Raw genomic sequence first — 24,378 nt, 5'->3', positions numbered from 1 at the left:
AGGTTAGATGGCTCAATGAAGATTGTAGGAGATCCAAAAGAAGACAGATTGTCTCAAGTTGGGCCTTCCTTGAAAGCCGTTGTGACACAGACATATAATATTTGTTTAAAAGAAAACAAAAATATCCTCTGATTTTCACAGTTCTAGTTCACAGAGCTCTGTATAACTTGAGCCTGTACCATGCACTGGTTAAGACATTAGAGATTACATCACTCATGGCATGTTAAATGGCATCATTGATGATATCACTAATGGCGGGAAACAGCCTTAACCATGACTCCGTAACAACGAAGTTGTGGACAACGAAAGCGGAACAACGCTTTTGTTAACCACGACTTCGTTGTTTGGTGCCTTAACCACGCATGTGCTGAACCACGCACATGCGTGGTTAAGGCACAGAAGAAGGGAGTCGGCCGAGGAGGACGATGCGATCAGTCAGGTAAGTGGGCTGTTTTAGGGGCTGGGGGGTCGGGGTATTTCTAGTTTTAGGGGCAGGGATTGGGGTCTTTTTAGTTTTGGGGGTCAGGGTGGTTTAGGGGAGGGGGTCGGGTTATTTTTTGTTTTAGGGGCGGTCTAGGTTTAGGGGCGGGGGAAGGGGGGATGTTTTTTTTTTGTTTTAGGGGCGGGGTCGAGGTATTTTTAGTTTTAGGGGAGGGGGTGTCGGGCGGTTTAGGTTTAGGGGCGGGGAGGGAGGGGAGGGGTATTTTTAGTTTTAGGGGCGGGGTGGGGGGTCGAGGTATTTTTAGTTTTAGGGGTGGGGGTCGGGCGGTTTAGGTTTGGGTCGGGGTAATTTTAGTTTTAGGGGCAAGGTTGGGGGGTCGGGGTATTTTTAGTTTTAGGGGTGGGGGGTCGGGGTGCTTTAGGTTTAGGGGCAGGGAGGGGGTCGGGGCATTTTTAGTTTTAGGGGCGGGGTGGCGGGTCGGGTATTTTTAGTGTTTGGGGTGGGGGTTCGGGTGGTTTAGGTTTTTGGGGTGGGGTGGGGGATTGGGGTGGTTTAGGTTTTAGGGGTGGGGTTGGGGTGGTTTTAGGGGCAGGTGAGGAGTTGCCGTAATTTTAGGGGTTGGGGTGGTTTCAGGTTTTAGGGGTGGGTTGGGGGGTCAGGTAATTTTAGGGGTGGGGTGGAGGGATTGGTGGGGTTTTAGGTTTTAGGGGTGGGGTGGGGCCTCGGGGTAGTTTTAGGGGCGGGGGTGTTGTTGTGGTTTTAGGTTTTAGGAGTGGGGGTTGGGGTAGTTTAGGTTTTAGGGATGGGGTGGGGGTTGGGGTTGTTTTAGGGGTTGGGGTGGTTTTAGTGGTGGGTAATTTTAGGGGCGGGGTTGGAGGTTGGGGTGGTTTTAGGTTTTAGGGGCGGGTGGGGTGGGGGCTCGGGGTAGTTTTAGGGGTGGGGGTGTTGGGGTGGTTTTAGGTTTTAGGGGTGGAGGTTGGGGTAGTTTAAGTTTTAGGGATGGGGTGGGGGTTGGGGTGGTTTTAGGTTTTAGGGGTGGGTTGGGGGTTGGGTAATTTTAGGGGCAGGTGGGTTTTTTTTTTTTTTTTTAGGTTTTAGGAGTGGGGGTTGGGGTAGTTTAGGTTTTAGGGATGGGGTGGGGGTTGGGGTTGTTTTAGGGCCGGGGTGGGGGGGTTGGGGTGGTTTTAGGTTTTAGGGTCGGGTTGCGGTAATTTTAGGGACGAGGTGTGGGGTTGGGGTAGTTTGAGGGGCAAGGGTGGGGGATTGGTGTGGTTTTAGGGGAGGGGGTGGGAGGGTTGCGGTAATTGTTAGGGGTGGGAGTGGGGGGGCCAGGGGGGACGCATGCTGGAACCATGCATGCCAATCACTAATGCCTTTACCAGGAATGCCTTTACAACGAAAAATCGTTGTTAAGGCATTCGTGGTAAAGGCATTAGTGGTAACAACGCAGTTGTTGTTCCCACCTCGTTGTTCAGGCATGCGTTGTTTTAGCATGCATTGTTCCGACATACATTCACTAATGGCATCAGCAGTGGCGGCTGGTAATTTTAGTGGGGAAGGGGGCGGGCGGGACGCACATACGCACTAACACTCATTCATTCACACACACACACGCACATCCATTCACAACACTCATTAGCAAACATTCAAACATACGCGCATGCACCATTCATTTAAAAACACACACTTACCTTCAACTCAGCCTCTAAGGTCCCAGGAACGTTGGGACTGCTGCCTTACCTCACTGGCTGACCTTAGGACAGCCAATGAGGGAAGGGAGCAGTCCCAACTTCGTCACAGAGTGGGATGGGGTTCAGTGAGACTGCTGACCCCACCCTACTCAGTGACAAGCTGTCACTGATTGACCCTAGCCCTGGGCGCTTCAGGCCTGAAACCTGAAGCGCCCAGGTCAAAGTCAATGGGTGATCCTTCTCTTGTCACTGAGTGGGAGGGCCTCAAGGCACCTTTGCTGAGCTGAGGAGGTCACACCCATGAAGTTCGGCTCAGGCAGCCAGGAGCCTGCGCAAAACGCACATGTCTTGCTCCTGGCTGCCTGATCTGAAAATGAAGGGTGGCTGTCAGACTGACCTTTGTATTATTTACATTTTATTAAATGTATATATTAAATGTTTAACCTTTACTACTTTAAGCTCTATTTATATAAAAAAAATACTATTTTGGACGATATTAGGGTCAATCATATTTTTCTGATATTTTTGTACATACCATTAAAATTATAGAAGTATGGTATTGTGGTAAATGACAGTTTTGGCACAATATTTCTGCAAATTATATTGTTTTCCACAATTATTGTGTCAGTGATCCTAACTGAAAATTGTCCACAATTGTAGTGTGTTGATTTACTTCAAGTCCACAAACCCTACAGGATTGTGTCACAATGACTGCCTGATGCTAATGAGTGGAGTCATCAATGATGTAATTTGAAATGTCATCAGTAATGCAATATGCGAGGACAGAAGCAATGCATGGTGGTGGCGTGAGTTATGGTTCAGTGAACTATAACTGGTGAATTCCAGAGTTTTTGGGGTTTTAAAAGTTAGTTTTTACCTTATTTCAACACCTCACTCTAACATCGCTTTAACCTTTGTGTTTTTTCAGTGAATATATTGGTATGCACACGTGGCATGACTTAATGCAACCCTATTCTCAGTTGAAAGCACCCATTTGTGGTTAAGAGGGGATTAAACGTGTCCCAGTATTTCTGGTTACAAATCCACCTGCAAAAAGCAGGGTGAAAATGTGTCATAAAAACACGCTGCAATTTGGTGAATACACATGGAGATCAATGCAGTAATACCCATTTGTGCATGAATTCACCATTCACCGGCATTGCGTTGATAGTGTCTGTGGCTCTACCAGGCTTTATTACCAGGCCACTTGCGATGGACGCTACGCACTGTGTCCACTGTGTGCTGTCCAGAACAGGTTTATTAATTAATGCATGTTTAAATAAAACCTTTGCAAGACAAACACACATAGGATGAAAACAATAAGAATCAAAATACAGATAAATAAAAAAAGCGAAAAAGATTGAATTTAAAACTCTGGATTGCTGGCCAGAAAAAGCCCCCTTGCTTACAGTGAAAGTCCGGCTTCTCGCAGAGACAGCTTAGTGCCTGCTCTGAGGCTCCAGTTCTTGTCGGCTCCAAAAGCTCTGCCTGTGCTCTCGCGAGTCCAAACAAGACCCTTGCCTGCTGCTTAGTCCTCCTAATCGCATTATGGATAGAAGACTTTCAGCAGGCACTTCCTCCTGCAAGGTGAACATATCTCTCCTCTGAGCGCCCCAGGCCACCTGAAAGGTGGGGGAACATAACCAGCAGTTGTTCGCAGATCAGATCGATGCAAATGACTGCCAGGAGGGAGTGACGCTGCAATTCAGGGCAATGAAGAAATAACACCCTTAGGATAACAATGTGAGATAATGATCTGAGTTAACTGCTGAGGTAGGGTTGGGGCTGTATTGAAGGACTGTAGACAGCTGCCTTGAGGAACAACAGTAAATGGCCACAAGAGGGCATGAGATTGCAACAAATGGCATGGAAATGGCCTTGTCCTTTGGCACAAGGGAGCAAGTAACCCGCCACACAGCAAAGTGTTACTTTACTTGGGGATCCGAAAACGTTAGTCCCGATGATATGCTCGGGCTGCATGTGTGTTCTGTACTAACTATAGCTATATCTAACAATCTTACTGCCGTCTTTGGAAGAATGGAGGAAGGCTCTTTTCCACTACCGACATGCTAATAGTACATCAGACCTACAACGCAAAAGTAATCTTTTGACTCTCTGTTGTCACAGGTGCCTTCGTCCCCTCGTGCGGTGTGGCCCAGCTCTACGGGCCAATAGGAAACACAGCATCGTTTCCGCCCTCCTATCACGAAGGGCAGCTTCTGAGAGACAGTCCTCATAGTCGCGCATGTGCTTCACAGAAATGCCAATACTCTGGGCCTCACAAAAACTTACACATCGGAAAATATCGCAATATGAGCACTACAGGAATGCAGATACGCTGGAAAGTAAACCATGCATGCTATTTATGTAGTAAAACTGGAAATGACCTTTGTGTAGTTAATTCTATGTTAATATTTGTTTTTTTAACCACTTTATTTTAGTTTAGTAATGATAAGCATTAAAAAAAGGCAAACATGTTGAGTACCAGCGTACTCTTTTGAAAGAAATCAGGCGATGTAACACTGGTACAGAGATTCCACACTTACAGGTTGAGTGAATATGCTTCACGGCCAGTCAAGGACTGATAGTCTGAGTCGGAGCTCATCTCATCAAGTCCAGCCTTACACATCAGTTGAAGGATTCCTAGTGTTATATCCTTCCCTCTGCCTCATTTCATGAATGATAGCAGGGGGATCCAAACTGTCTTGTGTGTCCACTTGTCTCGACCTACCGCTGTCAGTTCCAGACTTCCCCCACCATACATGAAGCAGAGGGCATGTGCGGTCTTTCCAGAAAAGGCCAGCCTGGCTGCCACTAGGAGATGAGTGGTGAGCTGCCTCTGGGTGTAGTTACGCAGTATTCGCTGTGACCCCACCCCCTTACACCTCCCCCATTCCACGAGCATCCCCAAAGGCTGGAGTGGGTGCGACACTCCCAGCATCGTTCTGATGTGGGCAATAATTTCTGTCCAGTGTGACTGAAGGAGACATGTCCACCACATATACTGTTTGTGTTTTTAACACAGAAATGTTATAACTCTATTATTCTGTAACATGATGTAGTGAGTAAAAAAATTACATACAGCAGCAAAGGGAATGTTTCACACATACTAAGCAAGAGAATTGGGTTGGAGCGTGAGAGCAATTTCTTCTCAGGCTTTCACTTCACATTTGCACGCCAGCCATGACCTGCTGCACGGATCACATGTTTCGATTTCCACATGAGCATTTAGAAGTAGAAATTTGAGGGACTGTTGGCCCATCTATCCTCTATGTAGGCTTTTCAAAATGTTAGCCTTTGCCACTTAACAATAATGAATAGCAGGAACATTTGTTGTATTTTAAAATAAATCTTAGATTAATTGGTTGAATCAGAAATTTGTGTGGCTGGGTTGAAAAGACAATGGCTAAGAAGAGAGGTGTTATCTTATGATAGGCTCTTACCAGATAACCAAAGCCCTGAAGCAGAAGACTAAATCCATGAAGCATGTTGGCAGGAGAAAGGAGACCTATGTTTACTAGTTAAGCCTTGTTGTTTGCTAAATCTTCTTTATTACTTATGAGATATGTGCATTTAGGTTATCTGCGTGTGTATAATTATGAAATATTTATATGTGAATTAAAATTGATTCAAATATTTCCTGTTCTGCGGAATAAACTTCATTTCTTTGGCTAACAGCCTTTAAAGCTAATTATAAAAAATATGGAATGCGCTTTGATGATATGACGGATTCTATGGCTTTTTACTGTCATTTCCTATATTATAACAAAAAGCATTCCACAACAGCCACACAGATGCGCCACCATGTGGATGTGCAGGCTGCCATCTCTAAAATGCGTTTTTTTATTTGTTAATTCAGAAACAGCATAGAAGGATGTCTGCCTGGGCAGCAAGTGAAGTGGTCATCTATAAATGGTTTTCAAATACTTTTTTTACAATAAAGAAGGGAAACCCCCACTCAAAGATGATTGCCCTGACAGTACCAGTGCAAGATGCGGAGTGTTAGCAAGTGGATTGGCATGAGCAGCTGCCAGGCCCTCGAAAAGGCAGCTTTTTTCAAAAGCAGAGAACACATTAGTCCACAAACCCTCGCCCCAAAGGGATAATGTTTTCGCAGATGTGCAAGTGCGAGCCATGAAAATGGTGTCACTCACGCGAAAGACTGGCAGTGTGTGAAATAGTCAATGCTATAGGCTATTAACGTGGGAGCAAAATGTGAATGGCATTAAAGCAGACCAGTGGCTGAAAAGGGCTGACGGAAGGGCACTGGGTAATGTAACAAAATCGATAATGTAAAAAATCCACCTGATGTCCCCCATCTCGAACAATCTTCATTCCACCCTTGATTTTCAGTGTTTACTTATTGCCTAACTAGACCTGCACTATACAAATACCAATAAATATAAACATACATGTGCCTTAGTCTGTTCTAAACGTAATTTATTGTGACCATGCCGGACCAAAACAGATTCATGGTAAAAGTTGCTTTTGGCTTCAACCCTACAGAAAGAGCAACCGTGACCCTTTTCCTCAATCCTTCTTCGATCAAACATGCGTCTGCTGGGGTTTCAGAGTTTCACATTGTTAAAGGCATTAATGGACATTGTATACTTTGGCAAGGTTCGGCCTATGTCTTTGTGAGCATACATGGACATTTCTTCACATTAATGTCACTGGCGCTGTATTTGTTTTCTATGCCAGGCAACTGTATGTACAAACTGCTGTGGACATATTTCAGCATACAGAACAAGGGCTGCTTTTTCCTTGCCCTCTTCCCTTCTACATTAAGAAGGCCCATGCTCCCCCCCCCCACCATCCCAAGAACATCAAGTTACATTGCAACCCCGCTTACCTGGTCCTTGTCAGGCTTATCCGAGATGTCGTTCAGGCTGGTGGAGGTCAGGTTTCTATGGGTCATTGTTGGGCTGCCTGCAAGGACAAGATCAGGGCTCAGATAGTGCGCGGCATGCCACCAAGATGGCTTCGGCAGGGCGACATTGCAAATGTAACAAGCTACCTGAAGAGATCAGAGGGAAGCAGGCTAGGAGACGAGGAGCAGGAGAAAGAGGAGAAGCACAAAGGATATTCCAGAGGCCCCACAAAGCACCCTTGCCCTCGCACCTCAAACTGGCATGTGTGAAAGCAAAAAAAGTAGGTCTTGCATAGAAGCCAGTCTGCTGAAGTAGAAACGTTTAATGTATCTGTGACAGATTAAAAACATATATGGTAGTATTTTGTAAGTTAGTTGCTTTGCAATGGGGTTGCAACTGTCATTTTACAGAAGAGAGGTGGGTGACGTATGATTCTTGCCATCAGAGTTACTCAACTGATGTAAGTGTGCAGGGGCAGAAAAGTTCCTGTGCAAAGACCAAGCAACCCAAATTCCAAAAGGAAAACTTACAACTCAACTACAAGTCGAAGGACTACCACTGTCTTCCGTAGGGAACTTCAATGGTTCTTTGATCACACCCTATTTAAACACTTTCTAAGCGAATCATAAATTACACGACCGTAGGAGACAAATTACACTGTACCTGAAAGGGTCAGATGTGTGCATGTATTGAACAGGTGAAAAAAGTGACCTAAAGTAACCTGCAGGCACAAAAGATTACACAATGTACAAGCAATAGTTTGTTAATCGCAAATTACTCTGAGATGAAAATTATCTCTGAAATATTTTGCTCCCTATATTTTGCTCCCTTCGGTGAATGTGAAGTCTGTACAACATAATATTGTGGGCAAATTAAATGAGTAAAGATTTGGCACTACACAACCAGTAACGCTTGTGTCTTGCGAGCAGACACAAAAAGAAAGTGGTCCGAAAGCCACATCTCTTTGGTGGGGCCTGGGATGAAGTCACATATCTCATCACCCCACTCCTGCCGAATTGAGCAAACCTGACTGTTTACTATCGCGGGACATAATTTGCAAGGTAGCCAGTGAAAAAGAGGAGAATTAGAAGTCTGCCATCCAATTCAGGCCCCAGATCCATTATCTAATTCTGAGAGCAATATGGTGGTACCCTGGTCGACTACTGAGCATTCATTAGCCAGCCAGCTGTACTCTTGTACACCCAGTGAGCTTGCTAGAAAGAGCACTGTGCATCATGTGCTGTGCAAACCACGTGGGTGGATGCAATGTAGATATAATAACTTTTTAAAGTTGAAAGCACTGCAATTCTTTCAGAATGCATTTCTAAAAAATGTGCTGCACATTTTCAGTTGATATACTTTTGCTAAACAAAAGGCTGAGTGCTTATGGGTGTCCATGGTCGGCTTCAGTGCTGGAGGACCCCACCGCAACAATCTTTTTTGGCGTTTCCCTCCGCCAATGACCACCTTTTACATGGATTACCTCACTACCACACCCCAACAGTGCCCCTCATCTTTCCATAGACTTTATGAAATGAATTTCATTTGTTTTATAGCGCTACTCATACCAATGTAGGCTGTCGGAGCACATTAAACACATTATACAGAGACAATGAATCATACGTGTATAATGCACTATAGGAAATGTTACATAACACAATGAGAATTACAAGGTGTAGGAATCATATGCCATCCATACTAAAAGGCAGTATATTTTAAGAGTGTTTAGTCTGGTGAATCATAAATTGAGGACTCAAAACATACCACAGTGGTTGGGGCTGGCTTTACTAATATGAATGTATTTCAACCCAAACCAACCCTTGTAAGCAACATTAGGATAATTAAAGACAGGGAAAAAACATAATATTCTATCCTATACCAGGCAGTTTGCATGCGGTGCTTTGATCACAGTTCATACCTCACTGTGCAATATTAGGACTGTAACTTATGAACTGCAAATAAGTATGGCAGGCACATCTTCCAGACTTCCAAATTGTGTTTATCTGTGCAGAATATCTCTAATTGTGTTCGATTTTGATGACACTGTATGCTTATGACTGGTGAAGTAAGAGAGGTATACAGTGGCATTGATGACGTGTGGTATTAAGCTAAAACACAATGCTTATTTGTCATCTACTGATTTAACTGACAGTGCAGTTAATCTTCACAGAAACATATACTGGGGTCAGGCATTTTCTGCAATAGCCTACATGTGATTAATGTCATTGCCTGATTTGTCTTTTCAATTTCAAAGTGATTTACCGGGTCCTATCTCCATTTTTCCCACTTAAAACAATTTATTTTACAGGTCTCTTCATATGTACAGGAAAATGTAAACAAATATAATGAAAAAATTGAGTGCCAAACAAGGTAATACTTTCTGTAGCATGTTTTCCTATCTCATCTCGGTTGATGAAAAATGTCAACAGTGACTGATAGCAGGGCAATGAAAATAAGTGACATTGAGCATTTCATAAGTACAAATGTATCTTTTGTGTAGAAAATGAATTTAGGTGAAGTTTATGCAAGAAGAGGGCAGCATAGGTAGAATTTTACAGCATGAATGTTTTCCGCGTGAACTATACTTCCCACACACATTGCCTAATGGATGCCATTCCCTGGGCGTTTAATACATATAGAACTTCCATCACTTGACGACTCTGGGCGACTACAAGGACCTGCACTGGATGCTAGCCATAATTACAGAGACATGAGAAACTAGACTTAAGCCTTGATGAAGTCAATGGTAGGAAACACATTGTGGAGAAACACCTGTTGGCTGCCAGCATGTTTGGAAAATGCTTTTAAAACGTATTGAATTTCATGATAAATTTGTAAAATTGTTTTATGTTAAATATGAAAGCAAATGATTTGTATGTATTTATTTTAGAGGTCGAAACATTAAAAAAATTAAAACAAATGCTGCAGCACTATTAACTTAATTTTGAAATGGCTATATTTAAATACATATATGTGTTATATATATTTTTTTATGATGTCAACAGTCTGCACTCCTGATTGGCACACTGTTTTCAGATTCAGATTTCACGTCATATTATGCTATTTAGCCTATTCCAAGATGGCACCCACAAAAGTCATGTTTTTGCACTTTGTGTCTATGTTCTGTATATACCCAGTGTACATGGTTAGAAATGTAAATGTAAGTGATCAAGGCAGAGGTGACAGCTGAAATGTGTTTTTTTTTTTTAGAATAAAATGTGTTCATTTGTTATCTCAATGAGTGTGACTATATATATATATATATATATATATATATATATATATATATATATATATATATACATATAAATATAAATATATAATTAAATGATACTTTTCCGAAGTTCAATTTAAAAAATAAATTCTCACTTAAAGTAAAAAAATAAATATGATGCATTAATAATTATTAAAAGTGATGTAGATAATTCATTAAAATTGGGCTGGCAGTCATAACATAGCATTGTGAATCACCAAAGAATAATTATTTTCAATTTATGTCTAGCTAAATATAATATAATTAAGGCAGCTGGGTTTCTGTTTGTATTCCGGTGTAAAAATCAATAAAAAACAGAAAACGGAAAACTGGGAGTCTCAAGGTACTTATAACACATACTTCTGATTCTTTTCTTGAAGAAAGAAAACGTATTTCATTATGCATTGTGTAGGAACCTCATCGAGTAGAGAGTGTTAGTGTGACATTGTTTATTCAGTGTGTGTGTATGAGTTCCTGTATAAATTATAAAGAATAGCTACGCTTGCTATGTTTGGTATGCCACCGTAGGCTGGAGGATTTTGAGGAAAGTTTAAGGTCCCTTGAAAAGGGATTTATCTGCATATATTTGGGAACTTACGAATCTTGATAAGTCTTCTCTTAGTTCAGTTGAGGTATCAGAGATCTTTACACTTTTTCCTCATCATCAGTGTTATTCAGTGCCAGATTGCCACTTTCTTTCATTCCCCGCTTTCCTTCCACCCCTACCCGCTTCTGGTCATTGACTTACTGGGCCATCCCATGTTGGGAGAGAGCCATCCGACACTGGGGCTTCGCCACACTCGGAGGTCGTCATCCGATGTGCGCGTTGCTAAGCATGGAACAGAGCTCTCAAGCGGTTTGCGTGCTTTGTGCAACAGAAGCCGAGTGCAGAAGATGCAAGAGCGACAGCAGCAGAGTGAGAAGAAAGAAAGCAACAGTTAACAAGCAAAGGATGAAAGCAGGAAGGCTTAACATGCAAACTCAAGATAGATCTAAAAAGCACTGCCAAATGTTATTGATTTGTTTTGTTTGAGGTCAACATTACACTTTTTTTAACACTCTTTATGTGTTCTTTGTCAGTGGTGTGTATCCCTAAACCATGAAATGAGATGCCTGCTGAGTTCTTAGGCTGGTTAGCAACTCAAACAACCATCAAATCTGATTTTGTAGCAGGTTATTGGTACATAACATATAATACAGAGCATAAACCTGTTCATACAATAAAAACAAATATGGCCACCCAGATGTTTTTTACACTCGCCCTGCATGCTTCTTTGATAAAGCCACCCTCGGTGACCAGCTTATATAAGGTGGCATAACAACTCTATACAGACTCTGCAGAAAGCCCTCCTGGCACGTTTTCGATTTAAATGAATTATCAGAAGAAACCCGACTTACTTCAGGAGCCCAGACTGGTATTTTGTAGATCTCTGATGTTGATGCCATTCAGATAATTTACTGAAAGCTGCACTGCTGAGTTTGGTGTGTCTGTGTCAATGACAAAATCAACTGTATAGAGATCTTCCAATCACATCAGTATTCTGATTTGGTTAGTGTTACAACAACTCTCTGAGAGGGGAACACTGCAAACTAATCTCCTCACTCCCTTTAGTTTTAGTATAGACATTTCAGACACTCGTTCTGTCGGTATCATCTCTGTCGTAGAGCAAGTCAACGACTGTCCTCTCTGCTGAAACGTTCAACTGGGCTAAAGTAGTCCCAGCTGGGTAGGAACTGCATAGACTCCTAACTGTGGGTTCCAACAAGATTAGCAGATAATTATACTTCAAAACTAACATTCATCAGGCAGTGCTCACTTACAACACCACAACCCTACTGTAATGTGATGTTTAAGACTCTCCACACTTGCGGCTAATCATTCAGACACTGTGGGACTGATTAAGAGTTTGGCGGGGAAAAACCAGACTGACAAACTCGTTTTAAGGAGACAGCCACAGTGCTGGTGGGCTCCCCGCCAGCCCCATATCGAGTTTTCCACTGAGCTGACTGGAGGAAACCAAGGTTTCCGTTGGTCAGCCCAGTGGAAAACGTGCCTCGGTATTGCAGTCCACATGGAGCCGAATCCAATGCCTTCGCACGGGGGCCTCCCTAGCAACTTTGGAATTTCCACTGCCCGAAAAGCCTACAGTGCACATTCAGATGGTGCTGGGGAGGGGGCCCCCTGCACTGCCCACAACAGTGTTGCAAAGAACATGGTTGTAATCAGCACTGCAGCGCTGATTTCAGTGCCACGGAGGCTGATTATAACCACGACCGTCAACATCCAATTGGGATCAAAGATCTTGGCGGAAACGGCGGTCTTTTGGCCGTCTGACTGCCATGGTCATAATGTGGAGGTCGGACCGACACAGCCATGGTAGTTCGACCTCCACCGCGAGTCTGGCGGTCTTCGGACCGCCAAACTTGTAATAGGGCTCTGACTCTTTAAATACCACAGCATAAAGTGCAGATGTTGTAGCTAATGAATCTGAATGGCACTGGGGCTAGACTGACGTGCAAAGTTAGAGACATGTAAAGACTCACCAGATGCTTACAGCAGCAGAGCCCACACTGTCACTGTTAAAACATTCTGCAATAGTAGGGACATATGCTATCACTAGGGCTTCCAACAGCTAGAATCTATCCTACTGCTTCTTTTGCTTTTCAGAATAAAGAATCTCATTGATTTTCCTACCTGACCTATTCCCATCAAAGAAACACTAAAACTAAACAATGAGCACGTATTAAGAACAGTGCTATTTTTTTTCTTTTCTTTAAATCATAGAATTCACAGCATGCACACAATCTGTACAACCCATTGTTTTGGCACTACAGATATAGCATGATATACCAAATATATTCTACAGTAACATAACCTACCTAAACATCGCCACACAGTATAACATAAAATAATAATACATCCTAGCATACCCCAATACCACAACACAAAACAACAGAACACATGAAATCTAAACTTCAAGCACATAATGAATTTGGAGAGGAGTAGTGCAGTGAATACCACAACACAACAAATAAAGGTGAAATAGCGCACTAGAATCAAGATGAAAAGTCGACTGAGAGGTGTTGCACATTTCTTCCTTTTTCTTACCTTTACTAACCTTAGAGTATTTCTCCTATTTCATCACTGGAACACTCCACAAGCGAAACCGCTCCATGAGGTACTATCTTGAAAATTGTGTTTCAAAGCACTACAAGACACTGTGCTGAATAAAACAAGGTGTGCTTCTACCATTTCTCGCATCACTTCTTCTTTAAAAAGATGGACACGGATTAGAGTTGTGTGGAAATGGGAAATCCTCCGATTTGGGGGCGGTGTGGTAAATCCTCCAGCAGCATTTGTTATAATAAAGGGATAGTATGGCTCAGATAACTTCACCAAATAATCCTCCACATGCAGAAAAATTCACCTCTTTCTCCCATATATGTGCATATTGTCTGCAACCACCCAAATCTAAATCAGCCCACTAGCCCAGTTTAGGGGGGTGGTAATCTACAGGTCTTCAGAATGAAGTGCCCCAGGGGAAGTGAAGGGCGCAGCCTAGTTGTCCCTCAGGAGTTTTTGTGCATCTGATTTTGACTTTGGATTCCAGATGACGGGCCACAGGTGAAGGCAGGGGTGAGAGCTCATGCGGCTTGAGGGCCCAGTAGTGCTACGGACCCATCTTGTTGGTGCAGCCAGGCAGCAATAGGAATGACAAAGTCAGCAGTTGAGGCTGGCAGGCAGTTGGAGTTGCCAACGGGGCACACAACAGCCCCTGAATGACATAGGGGGGAGCCTCCAGCAGCTCGCCCTACACCAAGGGCGAATTTGCACATCGCCAAGGCTGAAATACCATCAGTTGGGCATATGTCAGAGCAGGTGGTTGCAAGGGGAGAGCAGCTGGACTGGGGTATGCATGAGGTGCGCCTGGATGGTGATGATCTGGAGTTGGATTATGATGAGGGCAGTGATGAGTGGGAGGAAGGTGAATTGTGTTACGATGGGTGTGTCAGCATGCCTGTGACAGCAGAGGTCGGGAGAGTTGGATTGATGGAAGCAGCAGTTGGAGTCTGCAGAAGTCAAGAGCAGACGACAGAGGCACCATTGACCAGAGGACGAAGGTCCATCGGAGACAGCACAAGGACAACCAGGGCCTAGGACCCGTGCCGTCAAGTAAGGAGGAGTGCTGGTCAGTGTGGGATAACTCAAATGCCAGGGCTGGCAAGATAGTGTGTAAGTCTGTTGGTGTAGGGAAGGAGTATGGGGTGATCAAAGGTGCAGGAACAAACTTGGACGCTGAGAAAGGAGGCAAGAAGCACAGTGATACCCCTCATGGTAAAGGTCCTGTGACATAGGAGGTCTGATGGATTGTGGGCCAGGGAAGGAGGTGCAGGGGGAAGAAGATAAGGACAGTCGAGGGCATAGGAAAAGGCTGCCCTAAATGGGCCTGGCTATGCCACTGGAGTCACGTGTGTCAGACAAGATGAAAAAACGCATATGGAGGCACTAATATGTAGACGCTTTTAAACTTTTAAAAATTCAGGCTCAGGAAGGGTCCAAAGAAGAAGTGTGGGAGCTGGTGCGGCGCCCACAGGTTCCCATCAATGTGGGAAACTGGAAGTCAGTGTTCTTGATCTATGCAAGCATACACTGCAAAAATTACTCAGATAGAGCCATTGCGCTATTTAAGTATATAGACATCATAAGAAAAGCACAAATGCATTTTGGTGGTTTTGCATGGCTCAGTTATGATGAGGAGTTTAGGGCCAAGTTAAGCCTGAACCAGGAAAAACCGTGAGGGGATGAGGACTTGGAACTCTGGATGCAGTGGATGTCGTCCACACAATCAACGGCCTCGACCCATACAGCGAATGGCCTTTCAATCACCTACAGCTCAACAGAGGGCAGGTACAATGTCTAGAGCGACAAGCTATAACACAGGAGCCGGATGGAACTTTAAAAATGGCTTCTGCTCTAGACACTCCTGTAAATTCAAGCATGCTTATTCAAAATGCAGGGGTAAACATCCAGTCATGCTGTGCTTTACATTGACCAGTCTTTCTGAACAATGGGGGGCCTCCAAGGATAGAGGGCAACAATCATTTCTGGGACAAAGGGCTATACGCCAATTAAGAGGGGCATCCTATCGCCATGGCTGTAGCAATATCCAGACTGAGAAGCGGCTTTGAACCTTGAGTGGGGATTTCAAGAGGGTTTTCGGGTAGGTTACCAGGGTCCTAGGGAAAAGAGGTGGGCTGATGATTTGCAGATAGTCAAAGATATGGCAGACATAGTGGCAGCTAAACTTGAAAAACAAAATGACAGAAGGCAGGATTGTGGGCCCTTTCTATGAATTGCCTCTTGAAAACCTGATTATATCTCCACTTGTGGGTGGTACCCAAAAAGGCTATAGGAGAATTCCGCCTGGTACATCATCTGTCATGACCGGAGGGCACTTCTGCGACTGATTTCATTGCAGCTGAGAGCACTAAGGTGGTGTATGTGTCAGTGGATGATGCAATCAGTTTGGTCAGATCTTGCAGCTATGGTGCTGAGTTGGCGAAGTGTGACATTAAGCCAGCTTTTTGTCTGCTGCCGATTCATCTGGATGACTTTTTATTGCACGCCATGCAATTTGGGGGCACTATTTATGTAGGCAGAGTGTTACCCATGGGCTGTGCAACTTATTGTGCATTGATTGAGACATTCAGCACCTTCTTACAGTGGGTGTTCACTAAAAGGAGTGGACACCGTACACTGTCACATTAGCTGGATGATTTCCTTTTCGTGGGACAAAAACGTTAATAGGATTGTGTTAGACCTGACAGCCTCAGAGTGGTCGTCCCCCTGCTTTTTGCCTGGCTCCCTCCACTTTTCTGACACTGTTTTCGCTAGTTTTGGGACTCTGCACACTTCACCACTGAAAACCAGAGCTAAAGTGAGTATGCTTTCTCCCTTAAACATGGTAACCTTGGCTCATTCCCAATTGGCATATCTGATTTTCATATGAGTCCCTAGTAAAGTGCACTACATGAGCCCAGGGCCTGTAAATTTAATGCTTCTAGTGGGCCTGCAGCACTGGTTGTGCCACCCACATAAGTAGCCCCTTAACCATGTCTCAGGCCTAGCAGTGCAAGGCCTGGGTGTGCAGTTTCACTGCCACGTCGACTTGGCATTCAAAAGTACTTGCCAAGCCTTAAACTCCCCTTTTCCTACATATAAGTCATGCCCTAAGGTGGCCCTAGTTTACCTATAGGGCAGGGTGCTATGCAGGTAAAAGGTAGGACAGGTACATGTGTGTTTTATCTGTCCTGATAGTGGAAAATTCCTAAATTTGATTTCCACTACTGTGAGGCCTGTTCCTTTCATAGGATAGCATTAGGGCTAACCTCACATATTGTTTGAGGGGTAGATTCTGATGAGAAAGGGGTAATCAGGTCATATTTAGTATGGCTAGGATGGTAATAGAAATTCCTGCTTATTGGTGAGGTTGGATTTTATATTTTTATTTTAGAAATGCCAGTTTTAGAAAGTGAGCATTTCTCTGCACTTAAAATCCATTGGTGCCTTACAGCCTGTCTCCAATCAATGTCCGGGGTGGGCTGGTTCACAGCTTCCTTGTGCATTTCACTTAAGACAACCACAAACACAGGATACTCAGTCACACCTGCATCCATCTGCATACTGAATGGGTCTTCCTGGGCTGGAAGGGTGGATGGTCTGACATTTACATTTCAAAGGCTAGTGGCCTGTACTTACACAATGGACTGCCAAACCCCCTACTGGGACCCCGGAAGACAAACCTGTACTGAAAGGGGAGCTTGTGTACTTCAACTCTTTGAAGTCTGCTCCACTTCAAAGGCATTTTTAGGTATATAAACGGAGGCCCTGACCCCATCAAATCAGACACTTCTGGACCTGAACCCTCAATCTGCCAAGAGGAACTGCCTGGCTACCCAAAGGACTCATCTGGACTGCTTTGCTGAGAAGAACTGCTGCCCTGCTGTTGCCCTGCTGCCCTCTGACTTTGCTGAGAAGTGCTCTCCAAGGGCTTGGATTGAGCTTACCTCCTATTTTCTGAAGTCTCAGGGCCAAAAAGACTACATATCTTCAGGAAACTCCTTGTGGGCCAAAAATCGACACATAGCCTGCCGGAAACGACACACAGCTGTTTTCAAACCGAGAAATCACAGCAAAGCCGAGCCGGAATGATACAAGAAGTGACGCAGCGCCTGCCTTGCACCGAGAAATTAGACGCACAGCCAACTGGATCGACGCACAGCCGAACCGGAACTACGGAGCTCAACTTCCCAAGTCAAGAATCTACGCAGCGCCTGCCGTGCAACAGAAAATTTGATGCATCGCATACCGGATCGACGCAATGCCTATGCCTTTTTCCTGCACAACCAGGATTTCCCTGCATCATCCCTGGGCGTCAAAAAGATCCCCGGATCGCAGTGAGGAGCCAAGATTGTGCACCGGAAATCAACGCAAAGCCCCTTGCAGCGTGGAAAGAAACGAAGCATCGTCTGTGCTGTTTCAGAAAATCCAACACACACCCTGGTTTTCCACGCATCTCCTCCCCTGCGGTCTCCGTGTGTGTTATTTTTAATGCAAACCTGGTACTTTGTGTAAACAAGAGACAACTGTTGATTTCTAAAATTTTAAACTCTTTGTAATCTTGCAAAAGTGATATCTCAACTTGTGCTTATTGAATCTTTATTGTTTTGACCTTAATTTAACCAGATAAATATTATATATTTTTCTAAACCTGTGTGGTGTATTTTTGTGGTGTTTTCACTGTGTTACTGTATGATTTATTGCACAAATACTTTACACATTGCCTTCTAAGGTAAGCCTGACTGCTCTGCGCTAAGCTACCAGAGGATGGGCACAGGATAATTTGGATTGTGTGTGACTTACCCTAACTAGGATTGTGTTCCCTATTTGGACAAGAGTGTATACCTCTGCCAACTAGAGACCCCATTTTTAACAGATTGGTACAGGGCCCTTAGATAGTTGAGTCAATGGTGGCTGAATTTGGTGTGCCTTTGGCACCAGAGAAGACAGAGGGCTTTAGCACTGTTTTGACATTCTCAGGAATCAAGCTTGATACGGTTGTCATGGAAGTGAGACTACCGGTGATGAAAGTGCTTGAAATTGGATGTTTCTGGAGGAGGTAATTAGGGTGCAACGTTTGGAGTTGAAGAAGGTGCAGCAGTTACTGGGGTTCTGAATTTTGCATGCAGAGTGGTGAGAGGGGGACTGACTTCTTCCAGGAGACTGGGTTTAACCATGTTTGATGCCGTTTTGATGCATCATCAGGTGAGGATTTCTATGGCAGTGAGTGCAGATTTGGTGGCATGGCACTCTTTTCTAGATTGTATTAATGGAGTACCAATGCTTTTCAAGTAAGAAGATACAGTATGGAAGGTACAATTCTTTTGGGATGCAGCAGGGTTTTGGCCTTTTCTGGGACAGGAGATGGATGCAGCAAGGCTGAAGCATAGCATTTATTGAGTTTTTCCCCTTTTGGTGGCAGTGACAGTATGAGGGCAGGAATTGGCAAACAGGACAGTTATGTTTAACATGGACAATATGACAGTGGTAGAGTTGGTGAACAGGCAGAAAGCAAGGGGATTCAGAGTATTATGCTTGTTTTATCATTTCATGCCTACAGTTGCACATTGTTTTAAGGCTAATCATGTCCCAGATACGAACAACTCTATTGCTGATTCATTGTCTTGTTCACAGTGGCAACATTTTCACAGCCTGGCACCGGGAGCAGAGGAGGTCAAAACGCCCGTTCTTGCAGAAATCTGGCAATGGGGGCAAGAGAGTCACTAGGCTGGTGGAACAGTGTTTTGCAGAGTCTACCAAGAGGAGTTATCAACTAGCCTTGGAGGAATTCGATTTTTTTCCGAACAGCAGCAGGGCAGGCCATTGAGTCAGGAACGGTGTGACAGGGAAGGACAAATTTTGCGTTTTGTCATGTTTCTAGTTGATAAGGACTTGTCGCCTTTGACAAAAGCAGGCAAGTTAGCAGGTGTGTCTTTTTACGGCAAGCTATATTCGGGTTTTGATCCTACGAAGGATGATATTTTGGGAAGGGTTTTGAAAGTTTGGGGCAGGGAAAAGAGTGACAGGAGAGGGTTTTGAGAGAAGCAATCATGTTTGGTTTGTTGTTGGGGATTCTTGCACAATTGCCTGTGTGTTGTTATGATAGGTTTGAGCTGGCGTTAATTAGGTTGTGTATGATTTGGGTGTTGTTTGGGGCATTCAGGGTGTCTGCATTGTAGGGGTCGGGGTGCAAGGCTGGACTTTTGCTTGAACAGACGAAGATGGAGCAGTGTCAAATGGGTATCTGGGAGAGAAAATCAAACACAGATAAGCCTTGATGGGGAAACTGGGTTTGGCTACAGGGGGGGGAATGGTAGTAGCATGTCCATTGAGTGAATGACGCAGTTTCACAAGCTGGGCAGGGTGCAGACACAGATAGTTGTTTTGCCACGAAGATGAGACGAGGGTCTAAGCACATCAGTTGCTAACTGTTTTGCGCTTGGTGTTGAAGAGGGTATGAAGGGATCCTGATGGTTTTGGGACTCATTCTTTCAGGATCCGGGCAGCAACTGCGGCTACGCTACAGGGTTGGGATTTGGCACACATTCACGGGATAGGTAAGGGAAATTCGAGGTGCTGTGAGAGATATGTGGGGAAATTAATGCTTGAACTCTGGCCGGGTGAGGGGAGGGTGAAGGTCTCATACTAATTTTTTGCTTTTGCTGTATCTCCCCACCACCTTTCCCCTTTTTTTCTCCAGGCTGTGTGACTGGTCCAAGGAGCTACTAGGCAGTGATGTGGATGGTGGGTCATTCCTTTGTTCACTGGGTGGCCAAATATGAAGAAGGCAGCTGTACATACGAAACCTGGGATTACCAAGGAGCAGGCATGAGATGCTTTGGTGGGGAAAGAGTGGGATGAAATGGGGCATTCTTCTACCTTTGTTGGCAATGTTGGTGCCTAAGTGGAGATGCCCAGACATGCTTTTCATACACCCGGGAGAGAACAATCTAGTGCACTTATCTGGTTTGACTTTGCTGCAACACTTGCAACGGGACCTATTACTACTAAAGCATAAGTTGGCAGGAACTTGTTTGGAATGGGCTAAATTTGAGCCACGGAGGACATGGAGGGGGCCTGTCAAAGATGCAGCAATTGACAAGGGCAGGCGAAGCTTAACAGAGCAATGCAGTTTTGCTGGGCAAGGGATATCAAGGTTGTGGCGCACAATGGCATCAAGGAGGAGGAAAGGGGCTTGTTCCGATCAGATGGTGTGCATCTCTCTAACATGGGCAATAGTTATTACATGCTGTAACGTGAGGGATTTGCTGGGTTCCTTGTGGCATGAAAAGATAAGGTGCAGTAGCAGGTAGAAGAATGTGTTGTAGTGTGCAAAGTGGTGGGACAGAAAAACGCCCTTAAGAGAGTTACTGGGTGGTGGGATTTAGGGGGGTGGAAAGTCAGATGCGGGCAGATACACCACTCGGAGAGAGGAAGGGAGCACACGTGAAAGATGAAGGTGTGTGGGATGTTTGGAACAGATTATCGAAGCTTTAATGAAAGATGCTTGGGGAAAGGAAGTGGGAATGGAAGGTGGCGATCGAGTGAAAGATGTAAAGGAAGAGTGCAAGCAGGATGGAGGGTAGGAGTGAAAGCTTGGTGGCATGGGAAAGTGGTGGGGTAGAAAGGGAAGTTACAATAAAAATGTTGTTTAATGTTATCATGACAATTTTAATGTTTTCATGTGGGGGCAATCCTGTCCTAATTAAATGGCCTTTTACCCTTCTCTCTGTTTCAAAGTGTATGATTGTGGCACGAAGCAGAGCTGACTTAATTTATGCACTACATCTAATGTCCACTGGAGAATTCTCTACTGGAGGGAGGACCAGTACCATGAAGGAGAGAGGTAAAGCTAATTCTTGGCAATGTATAATCACCCGAAAATCTGTAGTAATATAATTTCCCCTGTACATGTAATTTTCATCAGAGAATTGTCTGATTACCTCTGCAATACTGTGGCGTGGATATGTTCATGAAATTACAAATAGCATCCGGAGTAGAAAGTTTGCAACTGGACAGGCAGGCTTCAAATACTGTTACAGGCCCACCAAGAGGCATTCTGTGGCTTCTAACTCCGTGCCCCCCTGGGGTGCCCTGTCCTGTTTTACTTTCTTCTGCCCACCTCCTCCGCTTACGGTTACCATATGCGGAAAATGTAAATCCAGCTATACTGTGTCAGCCTTACTAAAACGTTTCCAAGCACTTGCGGGCAATAATGGCCACTGAAAAACACATTCTCATCTCAGAGATATCATTTTTGAGGGAAATCTAGACAAACAGTATCTGAGAACTATTAATATGTATTTTTGAAAACTATGACTGGAGAAGGAAGACATGGCTACTTCGTGGAAGGGGAAATATTAATCTGGGAGCCTGTCTTGGGGCTGAAGAAGCAACTATGCAGATGGAAAGAGATCGCAATAACTGCAACAAAGCAGAACCCTGCCAGAGGGAGTGAAAACAATCTACTACCCTGCTGACAACGAAATCTGCGAAGATGTGTGAAGCTCAGAAGTTCGACAGTTGAAATCAATAGATACAGAGAAATAAGTTAATGAGAAAACCCAGATACTGAGTAATCACAACACTGGTTGCCCTTAGTGACAGTCGTGATACACACACAATGTGCAGATCCTGGTGTGGTTCCATGGGAGCCACGTTCAGACACCAAGTAACAATGATATTTATGGTGCATCACTTTATAAAATGGTATGTCATGTAACATGGCGTCATAAAATATTGTCAAATGCAAATATTCGCCTCTGGAGGATCGATGTTTGAAGATGTTAAAGATGATCCAGAATGGGATAATCCTGACAGTGAGAAGTGAGAGAGAGGACGCTGTTTGCATCGAGCTGGATATTAAATCACTAGGCTCCTTCTGAACAATTGAATAAAGGGTTAACAGCTGCCCCAGCATGTTTTTGTTCCATAATTTCTTTTGTAGCTGGCACAATTTGACTAATACACAATGTCCCTAAATTAACACACCAATGACCGAAATGTTGTCAAGCCCCCCATCCACTGGCATATGCTTTTGGGAGGTTAGACACCACTCTCAGGACAAAAATCTGCCACTTGTGCTGCACGGTACACTATGCTGTCAAATCTTTTGTTAAAGTCCACTACATATTTCCAGTTGTTTTTGTGGTTGCGCTGTTACTTGACCTTGTTTTAACAAATGATAGCGCTCATTTTGTTTTGTTTTTTGACTCTGAACCAGGCTTGTCGATTTCATGCAAATGAAAATTAAATTACTAATTCTGTACAAGCCATATTAAATAGAAAGCAGGGAGGTACGCAAGAGAATAAGAGAAACTCTAAAAGTGAATTGGTGTAGCCACTATCTTGTGCTCACTAACTGACTTCAATTTATGGTTTTCACTCTGCTTGCACTGTGTTCTGATGCCTGTATAAGGCATTAATGCTACTGTGGAGCCAAAATGGGCATCTGTTTTTAACACATGTTTCATACTAATGAAAAGTGAATTTCTATCTTGGTCTTCAATGATACGTAACTGCCCCAAACCAACTACCTAGTCCTTTTCGATTTGCTTTGCATGTTTCTATTTAGCTATGAACACTATCCATCACTATCCTTTACCTTACCCTGATTTCTGATAATGGGTACTAATATGTTCTGATTTAAAGTAGGAGTGGGAGGATCTCGCGGAATTTGACTCCGCAAAATTCTGCAATGATCATAAAAACCCTGTGAGATTCCACTGAGTTCCACCAACGGGTAGAAATAAGCATTTTGCACTGCTTGTGCTGTGATTTAATGCTGGAGAAATTACGTAAACCAGAGGGTGCAGCTACTTGTGTTGATTTTAGTGCAGCTCAAGTAGATTTTGTACTCAAGCAGCAGCCTTCTGACTATGTATGTTCATGAATGCCCATATCTGCCTGCGCTAGAAAAACCTGACCAGATGTCCTCCTAGCGACAGGAAATCGTGCTAGAGGACGCACAATCTCACTCACGATCGGCAACTTACCACATTGGAGCCACGTGCGAGAAATTTTTTTGCCACACAGCGATTGGCAGAATTTGGCTGGAACTCCACACTCTGGAATATTCTGCCCACCCCTAATTTAAAGCATTTCTATTTTCTCACAGGTCTGATTATATATTGTATCACCAGCCTGTTTATCCCAATCATTGGTACCTTCAATTGCTTATGAAAGTAGCTGAATACTGTAATGTTGTTTTAAGGTCACAAACGTTTACTGATCCTGGGAATATGGGAAACATAAGAAGTAAACAGATTCAACTACTGTTTGTAAACAAGAGGCTCAATGTGGTAGAAAGAGATGTAGCTATGAGATGGGGCATCCATGACACCGCCAACAACAGTAGACCGGACTCCCTACATAGGTAAACACTCAATAATGTTTTTTTTTTAAAAAGGTTAAGTGAAAACATGGATTGCAAGTTCCAATATTGTATTGATAGAAAAGTGCTAGCAACTGAGAGAAACCACTCCATCTGGTCGCATCATGTGAAAATGTACATGGGAAACCTGGAATATAATTCATAAACACAGATGAAAATAAAACATATTTATGGCTTCTTAAAATCATAACAGATACCCCTCTGCTGGATGCTGGAGTTATTGAATCAACTCTCTGCTGTGCTGGTGTTTGCTGAATGTTCATCCATGTTTACAATTTATTGCTCTATCACGTTTCTTATGTGGCAAATATTAGATCATTTTTTTAATTTAAGAAAGTACTTCGCTAACGAGACAAAAAACAATAAAATATATATATAATTATCTAGTAACTTGCAATAATCTTAAATAATTATAGCAATCAAATTAAAAGTAATTGTTAAGCGATCTTTTCAAAAGTGATGAAAAAATGTTTTATAATCTCACTAAAATTAAAAAATATTTATTTTTTACACGTTTGATAATTACATACTTTAATGATTATTGAGTGAAAAAGCAGATTGCTGAAAGCTAATAAAATGAAGTTCATCTTATATTACCAAGTTACCA

General features: G+C 43.6%; 1 protein-coding gene across 4 annotated transcripts in view; it reads right to left on the bottom strand.

Annotated features, from left to right (window-relative positions):
• The window catches only part of SLC4A4 (solute carrier family 4 member 4), a 623,315-nt gene that overhangs the window by 176,194 nt on the left and 422,743 nt on the right, over positions 1 to 24,378 (bottom strand). For all 4 annotated transcript variants that reach the window (XM_069236872.1, XM_069236873.1, XM_069236870.1 and 1 more), the window contains exon 7: positions 6,986 to 7,062. In XM_069236872.1, coding sequence (XP_069092973.1) covers positions 6,986 to 7,062 — 77 coding nt within the window. The remainder of the gene's footprint in view (positions 1 to 6,985; positions 7,063 to 24,378) is intronic.

Source organism: Pleurodeles waltl, chromosome 1_2, assembly GCF_031143425.1.
Source record: "Pleurodeles waltl isolate 20211129_DDA chromosome 1_2, aPleWal1.hap1.20221129, whole genome shotgun sequence".
Classification (NCBI taxonomy): domain Eukaryota; kingdom Metazoa; phylum Chordata; class Amphibia; order Caudata; family Salamandridae; genus Pleurodeles; species Pleurodeles waltl.
The sequence above is the reverse complement of the archived record's forward strand: the minus strand, read 5'-3'. Positions and strand labels throughout refer to the sequence as shown.